This window comes from Sinocyclocheilus grahami, unplaced genomic scaffold, assembly GCF_001515645.1.
Source record: "Sinocyclocheilus grahami isolate Dianchi unplaced genomic scaffold, SAMN03320097.WGS_v1.1 scaffold230.1, whole genome shotgun sequence".
NCBI lineage: Eukaryota > Metazoa > Chordata > Actinopteri > Cypriniformes > Cyprinidae > Sinocyclocheilus > Sinocyclocheilus grahami.
The window spans coordinates 719,154-732,764 of NW_015505409.1; the positions used below are offsets into that span (position 1 = coordinate 719,154).

At 37.7% G+C, this 13,611-nt stretch overlaps 1 protein-coding gene across 6 annotated transcripts in view; it reads left to right on the plus strand.

Moving 5' to 3' along the window:
• LOC107597251 (apoptosis-inducing factor 1, mitochondrial-like) overlaps positions 1-11,572 on the plus strand; it is a 17,272-nt gene extending 5,700 nt beyond the window's left edge. For 3 of the 6 annotated variants that reach the window (XM_016288233.1, XM_016288234.1, XM_016288235.1), the window contains 13 exons: positions 6,163-6,317; positions 7,442-7,572; positions 7,686-7,776; positions 7,963-8,047; positions 8,147-8,223; positions 9,047-9,155; positions 9,313-9,420; positions 9,669-9,757; positions 9,871-10,011; positions 10,216-10,358; positions 10,444-10,568; positions 10,697-10,887; positions 10,980-11,572. In XM_016288233.1, coding sequence (XP_016143719.1) covers positions 6,163-6,317; positions 7,442-7,572; positions 7,686-7,776; positions 7,963-8,047; positions 8,147-8,223; positions 9,047-9,155; positions 9,313-9,420; positions 9,669-9,757; positions 9,871-10,011; positions 10,216-10,358; positions 10,444-10,568; positions 10,697-10,887; positions 10,980-11,051 — 1,517 coding nt within the window. In that variant the 3' untranslated portion in view covers positions 11,052-11,572. Of the gene's footprint in view, positions 1-5,012; positions 5,067-5,159; positions 5,421-5,525; positions 5,592-6,162; positions 6,318-7,441; positions 7,573-7,685; positions 7,777-7,962; positions 8,048-8,146; positions 8,224-9,046; positions 9,156-9,312; positions 9,421-9,668; positions 9,758-9,870; positions 10,012-10,215; positions 10,359-10,443; positions 10,569-10,696; positions 10,888-10,979 lie in introns of all 6 variants that reach the window. The other 3 variants (XM_016288230.1, XM_016288232.1, XM_016288231.1) reach the window with 2 other exon arrangements.
• Positions 11,573-13,611: the final 2,039 nt, after the last annotated feature.

Genomic DNA, 13,611 nt, shown 5'->3' on the forward strand with positions numbered 1-13,611 from the left:
TTTTTGTAAGAAAAATATCCATATTCAAAACTTAATAATCACTTTAATCTAGCTTGTGCTCACTGTTGTACACTGGAAGCAGTTCCGGGTGGATGATGTATGAGGTCAGCGCTGCGCATGCGCCGGTGAGTCTCGTGAAAACCAACGTTTGTTAACAGGAGCAAAGGAAGCAAAATTTCCTTACTTTAGCAAAGGAAAACCAGTCTCCCCTTGGCTTATATCGAAAACCTCTGACGTTCTTCTTTACAAATCCTTGTTTTGTACTTCTACATAGTGACCATTGTTTTGTTTTGATCTCTCCCCTGCGCTTCCGTGTGCGTCACTTCTGAGCGGCGCATGTGCAAAGCCGACCTCATACGTCATTCCCCCGGAACTGCTTCCAGTGTACAACAGTGAGCGCAAGCTACATTAAAGTGATTATTACGTTTTGAATATGGATATTTTTCTTACAAAAATGCATCGATTCGCTACAGTAGGCCTTTGTTCACCCCCCGGAGCCACGTGAGAGACTTTGTTTTTATACATTTTTTTTTATGGATGGGCGCATTTTAATTAAGTGCTTTTGGACTGATGCATGCAACACCCGCTGAGTGGCATGAAACAGCTTGAAAGATCAAAGACAATTTTTTTAATATAATTCTGACTGGATTCGTCTGAAAGAAGAAAGTCATATACACCTAGGGTGACTTGAGGGGGAGTAATTTATTTGCTAATTTTCATTTTTGGGTGAACTAACCCTTTAAGCCTTATCTTACATTTGCTAGTTATCTGACGACAGTGTCATTTTATTTTTTTTAAATTTCTGAATTGATTGGGAATTAAAGACTTGATATAAGTAAAGCAGTGCTGTTGTGCTCTGAGGTTGTATGGCTGTGGTTGGTATTTGTCTGTCACTGGTGCACATATGGGTGTTAACATGCACAGAATGTCCTATTCATGCAGGATGAAACAACACTCTCAGTAGGGAATGTTTCTTGGAATTCTTAACTCTGCTTAGTCTGAAAAAGGGATTAACAACCTGAACATATTAAATGGTATATTGTTTGCAAGTTTAGTATCTTAACTTTGGTATGAGCATAGCATAGTATTGCTTAACATAAACCAGATTATTTAGTAAAATTAGTGTTAAATATAATCTGAATTAGGTCATATCAAGCTTTTTTAGCTTTTTTTTTTCTGTGGCTTTATAAATTGTGTTTTATATGTTTTATAAATGTTGTTAATGCTAAAATCATTTCTAATTTAATTATTCAGATTTGACCTACTCTTAGAAATAAACAGGCAGTTTCTGTGGTGGTTCAGAAAAAGTTTTAGTTGGTATTAAATTGTTTTTTTTAATGACTTGTCTTTGTTTTATTTCTCATAATATGAAGCATTTTTATTTTGCATGTGATTTGACCTAACACTTTTAAAGAAATTTTTAACAGTCAAGTCTGAATTAATTTGAGAGTTTTTATCTAAAGCAAACTTTAACAGCCTTCTATAGGTTTTTAAATGGTTCCTTTTTGTACCATTTCAGCTTATTATTCGCCATGAAAATAGCCAAGGAAGCTGACATGGCATTAAAAAGACCAAACAACCAACCCTGGATTTGATTAACTAATAAAAATAAATGCATGCAGCTTCATTATTACTTGGTAATTTACTAACTATAAACAAGTTTTCTTTTTTAAGGGCTGAAAAAAATATCCATTGCATTAGTTCAATTCATTCAAAAACCTAATTCATTGTGCAGGCATCAAGAGTGGTATGAGCTCTTAGTTTATTAATATGGTCTTTATTCATAACAGCTTACTGCCATTTGTCTTCTCTAAGTGGATGTACAGTGATGATAAATCACTGCCTCTATAACTCTACTAAAATTGTTTTAGCATGCTAGTTCAGTAGATGAGCATGCAACACTGGACTAGTAGTTAGGGAAATGTTTAGGATCAATAAATGCATACCTTCTTGTTATAAACAAATCTATGGTTCTTGTGATGAGTTGTGCATGTAAATGCATATACACTATCGTTCAAGTAAGATTTTTTTTTTGAAAGAAATTAATACTTTTATTCAACAAGGATGCATTAAACTGATCAAAAGTGACAGTAAAGTATTTTACATTGCTACAGAAATTCTATTTCAAATAAATGCTGTTCTTTTGAACTTTCTGAACAAAATATATCATGTTTCACCAAAAATAAGCGGCATAACTTTTTTCAGCATTGATAATAAGAAATGTTTCTTGAGCACAAAATCAGCATATTAGAATTATTTCTGAGAGATCGTTTGACACTGAAGACTGGAGTAATGGCTAAATAAATATAATAAATTACATTTTCAAAATATATTAAGTTGTATTGTAGTAATATTTCACAGTAACAAATAAATGCAGCCTTGGTGAGCATAAGAGACATCTTTCAAAAGCATGAAAAAATCTTACCAACTGCAACATTTTGAATGATAGTGTAGATGTGCCTCTACTAATATACAACAGCAGGAGTTCCAGATTTGGACTTGAAAGTTAGAATGATATGGGTTTTTTTCCCCCCCCCAGAATGTGTGTTTTGTCATAGATCAACCATCAGCTTCTAATGAAACCGAAGAGAAAGTCAAACATGTTCAGTTAGTGCCCGGTGGGCTATACATGGTGACCATTTCCTGTTTAATTCCTCTATACAGTATAGGCTATAATAGAAAACTGGTAAAATGTACATGAACTATCTCGCATTAAGTTGTGCATGCTTCATGGGACACTGCGCAGCACACTGCATGTGACTGTCTATTTAATGTTTCTATTAATTATCTTTTGCATTGTTTTAATGTTGTCTGTTACTCTCCTAACAGTTCTACATTATATGCACTTTTCTCTAAATAACTTTAAAAAGCATCTGCCAGGAATTATAGATAGCCCTTTTCACACAGGCTGCGTTTACACTTGGCATTAACATGCGACCTGTATCCGGATGTTGTCCACATACACATTGAAAAGACAAGTGTAAACGCGCTTCTGATCGGAATGTTATCCGATCAGCGTGTCCTGGTCCAGAGGTAGTCGAGGATGCATTGTGATCGGATCTCAGTGTAATGTAAACGCAATCCAGCCATCGTGTCTGCATTCGCAGGTCGACATCATGCAAAACGCTACCCCCTCTCTCCTGATCTGTCGGAAGAACAGAGTGCTAGTGAGATTCGTACACTTATTTTGATTTGTAAAATGTCCCGCGACTGAAAATAGTTTTCAAAAGAAAACCCACCACTTCAGGTTGACTTTGCACAGCAGACTTATTTAAATATTGCGTGGGAAATACAGATCCGATCGGTTATCCAGATCGAGAAGTCAGCTGATGTTGCCAAGTGTAAACGCGTCGTGTCCTGATTGACTGATGATCCGGTCTGCTTGATCAGATCACGGTGATCGCATGTTAAAGCCAAGTGTAAATGCAGCCACAGTGATACCATTAAATTATAATAAAAATAAATACAATAAATAATATAATAGTAAAATAAAAAATGTGCTGTTCACACAGGCGACGTTCTGTCTTTTTTTTCCCAGAAAAACACCGTTCACACACAGGTTTCAAAGAGTAAACCTCTTACGCCACAGTATTCTGAGCTCGTACATGCTCATACCGGTAATCTTCATTCTGCGTTCACAGTTCACACACAGCAGCATTCTGGCAATTTACTGGCAATGTTACAACTTCTTGCCGGAACGAATTTGCCAGTATTTTTGAAAAGGTCCTGTTCACACATGATCTCTTTATGGCAATTTACCAGTAATTTTCCACTAAAGTCTGTATGTGTGAAAGGGGCTCATGTAAACTGTCAGCCGTCTTTAGAACTGTCACTGAGACCTTCCACTTCTACTCATACATGGTGAACTTTCTCCACTGTCAGGCGTTTGACTGTGGGCATTTGTTTCTGTGCGACTGCTTTGTGGGTAACTCCATTGACATTCCTCACCCAATTACCTGACTATCCATTTGTTTTTATTCTAAATTTCACTTACTATGCCTTTTCAAGTTAAGAGGGTAATATGGTACAAAATGTATCAGAGATTTCTTTCTGCCATTGGGACAAAAATGGTTGGATTGAGGTGATGTTCTATGAAGTTCTTTCATTGATGGACATGCCTGATGTTTGTCTTGTCTTCTTCGTCATGTCTTTCATTTGTCAGTTGTGTATTTTGCATCATACTTTGTCTGTGTCACCAACCAAACATTTCTACCACAAGGACACCACTATTTTCTTTCCTCCTTTTTCCGTTCGTCCCACTAACTCTGTTGTTTCGAAAAAAAAGCTGTTTTGCCTTGTTCATTTTCTTGCTTTAACTTCTTCATTGATGTTAAAGTGTTTGGAAAGGTTTTTAGATGGCTAGACTATCCATTTGTCTGGATTATCTGTCCTGTCCTCCGCTTGCACAGTGAAGCTGATGTTTTGGAGAAACTCTTATCAGGACTTGTTCTGGAAAAATGTTCTGTTAATGCCCAAGTTTCTGTTGGACCTTTTGATTGGCACTGACACATGGACCCAGCCTCAGATTCAACTAGCAGCTACGAGTGTTAACAGAAAAGCACCAAAGAGGAGTTAGATTCTTGGAAGGAGATTAGTGTAAAGGTGGAGTAGTCTTAAGAGAAATCTCCTCCAGGGAATTATCCATCATGATAGTCTCTGATGTGCAGACACTATTTCAGAAGATATGATGCTCTTCATGATAACATGGTAATCTTCAACAAAACATGAAGATACTGTCATAGAAGATTTTGCAACTAATGCAGGAAGTGGAAGAACACACCTTCACATTCACCCATAACTTAACCTTTCCTCATGGTTTTTATTCTTTTCCGTCCTACAAATTCATTCCTGGTCCTGGATCCTTTATTTTTCCTTTGTTTCACCGGATGAACCTACCCCAAATGAACCACTCATACAACCCATCAAAGCATGAAATGTTCGATCTAGAGCAGTGAAAAAATGCTAAGGTTGTTTTTCATTAAGTCAGTTATCTATTCATAATCCTGCTTTAGATGCTGCACCTCTGGAATCCATCCCCGAACCATCTTCAGAGCCAGTTAAGAGTGGTAAGAGCCGAAGAATATAGAGCGGAGGATTGTTTTGGTGGTGCTTCTGTTTCAGTCAAACCTTCTTGTCTTTTGCTCATTCTGTGGCTTTAGAGCCTGTTGCTGAAGAACCTACTCTAACAGAACCTCCTGCTGAAGAACCTCTGGTAACAGAAGCTGTTGTGGAGTCCACTGAAACTGAACCTGCTGCAGAAGCTCCCGTAACTGAACCCATTGTAGAAGCTTCTATTCCGGAACCCACAGTGGAAAACACAATAAGAGAGCCTGTTGTTGAAGCCTCTGTAACAGAACCTGTTGCAGAAGCTCCAGCAGTTGCACAGAGCGAAGAGCCCTTAGCTCCTGTAGTTGAGAGTGGTAAGCTTGACACATCTGCATGGAAGTCAAATTTTTTTTTACAGAGGAAAATATTTTTGGAAACTGAGGTTAACGTCTTTACTCTCCTCTTGCATTGGGATTAAGAAACAGAGCCTACACCTGTAATCATCGCTGAGTGTGTTCCGGAGGCTTCGTCTGTTTCTGAGAGTGGTAAGAGTCCAGTTTTGACTGGATGGGAATCCGTTTAAATATGTTACCGATAAAGATACTGATAATTGCTTCATTCACACATACGGACACCTATTTCAAAACTTTCCATTACTACACTTTTGATTTTTATGGCTACATATGCTCTTTTTTTGAATTTATTTATGAATTGTCTTGGCCTGTCTTAGATTTTTTTTTCATTAGTTTTTCTTGTCTGTATAAACCACATTGTCCTCCTCTTCTTTTCAAGGCCTTATATTTTTCCCCACTCAAGTATTTCATTGCTTTGAATGGTTGTTTTGTGTGACTGTTGTAATGCTAATGGCTAATGCTAATTTTACAAGGTCACACGCTTATGACCAATTTGCAGCAACGTTTTCAGATTACTTGAGGTACAGCTTGCACTAAAATGACTATAAAATGCTAATCTCTCCCCTCATCTAGCGCTGTGTTCCTGAGATCACTCACATATTCTTGTACAGATAATGTTATGTGCATTCACTAATTCAGTGTTCAGGTCAAGTTATTCAAAAACGCTTGTTTGTTTGTACTAGTCATCTCTTTATTTAACCAGCTGCAGATTCTAAAGCAGCTCCTGCTGCTGAGCCCGTTGAACCCACTGCTGCTCCCTCAGATGTCCCTGAACATGCTCCCTATCTGCTGATTGGTGGAGGCACGGCTTCGTTCGCTGCAGCTAGGTCCATCCGAGCACGTGACCCTGGTGCCAGGGTGAGTCTGTCAGTTTGGTGGCAGTTTGGCAGAATTATGATAAAACTCGCATGATATTGTAATCATCAATACTTAGAGCAGAGGTTTACTAGGGCTGGGTGATATGGCCAAAAAAATAATCATGATAAAATGTAACCCTGGACCACAAAACCAGTCTTAAGTAGCACGGGGATATTTGTAGCAATAGCCAACAATACAGTGTATGGGTCAAAATTATAGATTTTTCTTTTATGCAAAAAATAATTAGGATATTAAGTAAAGATCATGTTCCATGAAGATATTTTGTCAATTTCCTACCTGTAAATATATAACTTAATTTTTGATTAGTAATATGCATGCATTTGGACAACTTTTCAATATTTAAATTGTTCTTTTCTCAATATTTATATATTTTTTGCACCCTCAGATTCCAGATTTTCAAATAGTTGTATCTCGGCCAAATATTGTCCTATCCTAACAAACCATACATCAATGGAAAGCTTATGTATTCAGCTTTCAGATGATCAATTTCGAAAATGTACCCTTATGTGCTGTGGTCCAGGGTCACAAATGTTTCATATCAGTCGATTTTGATAATTATGACAATACATTTCAAATCTTTATTTTTTTCAAATTGAAAGGCAGATTTTTGCTCCTAAGTGAAAGTTGGTTACAACCTAATTTTTATATGTAGAAATGTATTTATTCTGACTGTTTTGAGTTTTATTCTAATTAACCATTGGTCTTCCATAGTAGCATACATTTAGATTGTGATAGCCACAGTTAAAACCACACATGGAGTGCCTCAATACCAGGTACAAATGTAACTATATGGTTTCTAGGTATTTGTATACATTTAAATGCACAAACACTATAGCTTAATCACAAAAAATACTGTAATTATATTCCATTACTCTTTTAATATATTTAATACGTCTACATTAATAATCTAATAAAATTCTATATGAATTTCCCACATTTCTGCCACCATACTGTGGTGCAGTTAGTGTTACTACAGTAAATCCATGGTAAATGATGGAGATTTGTAGATTGAAAAGTCCTCTGATTGTATCGTTGCGCAGTGTTTGTTACTTCTGGCTTTAAACTAGCTTAAATCAAAAAGTGTATTTTTGTTTGTTACACAGGTGTTGATTGTAACAGAGGAGTCTGACCTGCCCTACATGAGACCTCCTCTCTCTAAAGAACTCTGGTTCTCCGATGACCCCAAGGTCATCGAAACACTGCGCTTCAAACAATGGAATGGCAAAGAGAGGAGGTGTGTGTCAGAATTTCAGACCACATAAGACCAGACCACGCTAATGTGCTGGCTTTTTTTTTCAGACCATTGCAAATGTTTGTGATTTATTTATTTATTTATGCTTGTTTTAGCATTTACTTCCAGCCTCCCTCGTTCTACGTCAGTCCCGCGGATCTTGCTAAAGTGGAGAATGGGGGTGTGGCTGTGCTCACAGGCCGTAAGGTGGGAAACTCTGACATCAGCATCTCATGTTACTGCGAAGCTGTGCTCTTAATTACATCCACATGAACAAGTCTAAAAATGCTGAGGTCACACGAGAGGAGAAAATGTTTTATGGATGCATAAGTGTGTGTGGATGGGTTGTCCTCACCGTACCCCTGTGTGTGTGTGTTTGTACCTGTGGTGTAGGTGGTACACATGGATGTCAGAGGAAATAAAGTCACACTGAGTGATGGTGCGGAGATCTCATATGAAAAGTGCCTGATTGCCACAGGTAAAATGAATGTACAATATACACATAAACATGCACAGAGGTGTAAAATCTATTGATGACTGTCCTATAAATATATAAATATATATATATGTGTGTTAGGTGGGGTGCCTAGGAACTTGCAAGTGATTGACAGAGCAGGAGAGGAGGTGATGAAGAGGACAACCCTCTTCAGAAAAGTATGTCTTACTGCACATTTTGGGGTTTTTGGACGAGCAGAATTAAACCAGTGTCCAAATGAGATCCTCCATTAGTATGTTAAAGTCAACATGAAATCAAAATTAGGAAAATACATCATTCAGACAATGAAAACTTTCCTTATCAGATGATGGATAAAGTCCTTCATGTTTTTTTTTTCTTGCTGAGTATCCTGTTATTTAAACTCTTCACCATATGCACGTCAAATGGGTTGTGAACGTGGTTTTATGTTGACAGAATCCAGTTATACCTCAATCTACAGTGTCCGCATAGTTAGAAATTCAAGCCAGAATGTGATGTTTAATAAGAAGAGCTCTTTTACTAAGCACAGATCATCGCGTGAGATGCCAAATGCGTAAATGTGAAAAAATACCACTGGAGCATATAGCACACCACTATGAATTACTAGAGTATTTTTTTTCTTTTTTTTAACCAAAGGACTATAAAACATTAAGCAGAGTGTACAAATTTTACAACCATAAGTGTTGTGGTATATATTAGATATTAGCATTCTGAAATATGGCCACAAATTCTATATCTTGTTCCTACAGCCCTAGAATAGTGGAAATTGGAAATGGAAAGTCATGTAGTAAACAAAGTTCTAATTCTCATGTGTAAAATATTTTATTCACTTGAAATTGCTCTTTGATGCAGTCTCTCTATTTATTTTTTATATCTTCTTGTAAATCCTTAAAAAAAATTGAGTGACTGGAAAAATAATGGAAATGTGCTGGTCAAAAGGTACTGTTGGACAGAACCCTGTCTATATATATATATATAACCGTCATATGTTCTTTTTGGTAGATTGAAGATTTTAGATCTCTAGAGAAGATCTCCAGAGAGGTTAAGTCCATTACCATCATTGGCGGAGGTTTTCTTGGTAGCGAGCTAGCTTGTGCCTTGGGTCGCAGATGTGAGTCCAAACACTCAGCCGTCATTCATGTATATGTGTGTGAGAGAGCGAGAGAGTGTTTTGAGGTTCTCATGTTATAAAGTTTATTTTTATTTTTATGAAAATGCTACTGACTACTCTCTCTCTCTCCTTTACCTTCCCCTTGCTCTCTCTGTAGCCACTGACGTTGGTTTAGAGGTGATCCAGATGTTCCCAGAGAAGGGCAACATGGGAAAAGTACTGCCTGAATACTTGAGTAATTGGACCACTGAAAAAGTCAGAAAAGGTGAGAGAACGAATAAAGGACATTTGCTTAAGCAGCCCAACATTGGCTCAGCAAATACTGTGTGTTTTGAGGTTGGGGGAGTAGGATGACCTCTTTCAATGTTTGAGAAACCTGTCTGAAACCTATTGTGTTTTTTCCTAGTTCAGTTTATAACAGGAATTGTTTCCTTTCGCTGTGAATGTCCAGATCTAATGTAGGCATTCTGAAATGTTTAAGCTAACCACAGCTAATCTTTTGACCATTCATAGAGGGTGTGAGCGTAATCACAGATGCTCTAGTGAAAAATGTGACCTACAAAAATGACAAATTGGAGATCAAACTGAAGGATGGACGACTGGTGAGTCTGCTTTTCCATCAGCCAGTCATAACCTGGCCTGATCATCTGTATGCTAATTACATTGTAATATAGTTATTTTTGTAATTTCTTTTATTATTATGTTGTTGTTTTAGTTTAAGACAGACCACATTGTGGCAGCAGTAGGTTTGGAGCCTAGTATGGAACTTGCCAAATCTGCCGGACTGGAGGTGGACTCTGATTTCGGAGGGTACCGGGTTAATGCTGAGCTTCAGGCTCGCTCCAACATCTGGGTGGTACGTAAGGCTGAGGGCTTCTCCAGCAAAAAATAAAGAGAGAAAGGAGGTCTTTTTAAATACCACTGATATTGTTGGTATTCAGGAGACAGTACCAAGCCAGAAGATCCTAAAGAATGGCTGGTTCAGTTTTCATAGGAACTGTACTGGTTCTGATTGCATCATAAATGTCAAAAGTAAGGTTCTTCAATGTTTGTGTTCTAGGCAGGAGATGCTGCATGTTTCTATGACATCAACCTGGGCCGTCGGCGTGTAGAGCATCACGATCACGCGGTGGTCAGCGGCAGGCTTGCTGGAGAGAACATGACCGGAGCCAGCAAACCTTATTGGCATCAGTCAATGTTCTGGTAATCAACAAATCTTCAACAAATGCACATTTTAATGTGTTTTTAATTGCATTATTCGGCACTCACAATGTGCCCTTGCCTTCAGGAGCGATCTAGGTCCAGATGTAGGATATGAAGCCATCGGTATAGTGGACAGCAGTCTGCCCACCGTGGGAGTGTTTGCTAAAGCCACAGCCAAGGACACACCAAAAGCTGCAACCGAACAGTCAGGTACACAAACATTTGCTAACATGTAGATCGCAACTACTATGGATTTGTGAATTGCCACTTCCAAGGTACCATCAATAGCAGAGTGCAAACAAAAATACACACTAAAACAACATTTTCTCTGCTTGCAGGCACCGGAATCCGTTCAGAGAGTGAGACCGAGGCAGTTGCCGGGGCATTAACGGCAGAAACAACGGCCACTCCACCTCCTATCCAGCAGGAGGAGGATTATGGGAAAGGAGTGATATTCTACCTGAGGGACCAAGTGGTGGTCGGTATTGTACTGTGGAACGTCTTCAACAGAATGCCCATCGCAAGGAAGGTGAGCAGAAATACCACTCCCTTTCTTTATCCGTCTTTTTTCAGTGTTTCTCTGAGAAAGATTTTAATTTGTTGTTTTCTGTTTATTTGTAGATAATCAAAGATGGAGAACAACATGCCGATCTCAATGAGGTGGCCAAGCTTTTCAACATCCATGAAGACTGAACAATCATTTCTCTTTCTACTCTATCAAGGGCACTCAGTCCAAATCTATGTGGAGTGAACTTGGGAAAGACACACACACATTCACACTGAACAAACACATACAGGCTTACACCAGCCTGTCCTCTGCCATTTTGACCTCGAAGTCTCAGGAAATGCCATGCTGACTCCAGGCTGCAAGATGGCGCTGTGCCCATGGATTGTTTAAAACCGTACCACTCAATTTTCTCCTAAGGGAAATCTATACCTGTTGTTTGTATTGAAAATTTGTGCTGTGTGTTGGGTTTTTTCTGTCGAGGTCAGTAAATGTTTATCTCACTACTTGTGCGTGGCTGCAATGCAAACACCTCCTCAAAATCAGACAGGATATCCAGTTCCGTTGAATGCTGCAATAAAGTTGCATTTCAAATAAAACCAAGCCAGATTAAAGACATTCCTCTGACACCTGTTCGCACAGTGTTTTCTGCCTGCATGATCAAAGCAGCTGGTACAAATGAAGACTAAATAAAAGTAAATTATTTTAATTATCAATTTTGGTGTTTGTTAAAACATTTGCCAACACAATAATGTACAGTGATTATCTGGCCAATCCAGAGGTCAGAGGAATTTACTGGACCAACTCTTTGCCAAGTGCAAGACACTGAATGCCTGTGTGTCTAATATGGGTGTGACCCTGAGGCTTTTGAAATGCATAGAGAAGATGCAATATGTTAAGGCTCATTAAACCTGTGATTGCCTGCAAACATGTTCCCTAAAGTAGCCTTGACCTATTTCCTTATGCACCAGTGCTCTGATATACAGGTCAGAGTAATAGCAAATTGCTCATTCTGTCTTTCTGCTGAGTGGTAGCCATAGAAAAAATAGCCTTTGATGTTTATTGAAATATTTTAATGTCTCCAAATACTGTTTGTTAATGCTATTTTGATGCATCAGTCACACTTTAATCAGCACTGAGTTGCGTACCATGTACAGATTATGCAGATAATTTATTTTTAAGCTCTACGTTTTTTTGCAGGAAAAAAAAAAAAAAAATATATATATATAGATGTATATTAAAATGATATATAAACTTGTATGTTCAAAAAAGAGGATCAAACATGCCCTAGATTTCAAGAGTTTCCAGATTAAGCTTTTCAGTAAGGTTGGTTATAATTTTTTTAAAATTATAATTATAATATAAAAACACACGTTTTTTTGCAGGAAAAAAAAAAAAAAAATATATATATATATATAGATGTATATTAAAATGATATATAAACTTGTATGTTCAAAAAAGAGGATCAAACATGCCCTAGATTTCAAGAGTTTCCAGATTAAGCTTTTCAGTAAGGTTGGTTATAATTTTTTTTAAATTATAATTATTTACATTTTATTTAATTTTTTAATATTTGTTAAAAGAACCGGCTGATAAGAATCATTAATAGTGCATTGGACTGCTCTGGTCACACTCAGTATTTAATTCACTAATAGGAACCAGTTTACAAGAGTCGGTTGTTCATAAGAGTTGCATTGTTTTCCTGCAAGGACAGCTTAGCAGAAATACAATTTTGTCATTATTTCTCTGTACACAGTGTTCGTGTTGGAAAACATTCACAATTCAGGTAATTTTATTTTGCTGTGGAGCTGAAGATTATCAGTGGGTAGTGCGATCATCAATCAAAAATTAAAGAGTAAACACTTTTTTTTTTTTTGCAAGTTACTTTGTGTTTTTGGTAGATTGCAATAACTGAGTTCCATAGAAGCACCAGGATGCAGGGACAAAAATCTGTCCACAAAAACAAGATCAGATGTTTCCGAGATAAACTTCCTCATGACTGTGATATTCTCTAAAGCATATGAACAGGGTGGATGTCGCTGACCCGTGCATACATAGGCCTACACATAAATGTCTGCTTCCCCGCTAGTTACTCTGGAGTCTGCCAGCAATTCTCAGTCGAGATTGACTGAGTACCTTCAGCCTCTGTGGAGACTGACGAAGTGAATTTCAGATTTTACGATTCATTAATTAATAATACTGTTTTCAGCCATGTTAATAAGTAGAAATCAGTGGAGTGGTGTGTGTGTGTGTATTTGGAGGGTCTTGGATAATTACGTTAGCTGAGAGCAAAAGTGTGTGTGTGGTGTAGTTTAGGCATTTGCTCTAATTCCTCCTGAGGTCAAGGCAATGTTTAAACATCATCGACGTGACCACTGTGTGTGTGATTTCTGAGAAAATTGGGTCTGGTATTCTTTAGTTTTGTTCACACTGGAGTGAAGATACATTAAAATTAACACTGGCCTAGTTATCCACTGTGACTCAACACGCACATAAAGCTCAGTCGGATTTCTCTTTCAGTTTTTTTTTTTTACACCCACACTAACTATATTCTTGTCTTATTTTTCTCTCTCTTCTTTATTCATTGTCTTTCTCCTATACAGCTGCCGGTTCATGTAAAACAGTATGGTGAGGGAGAATGATAGAAACTGGGGGATGCTGTACATTTTGCTCTCAACAGCACACACTGGTATTCCTATCATTATGGAGACATTCCATAGATGTAATGGTTTTTATGCTGTCCAAACA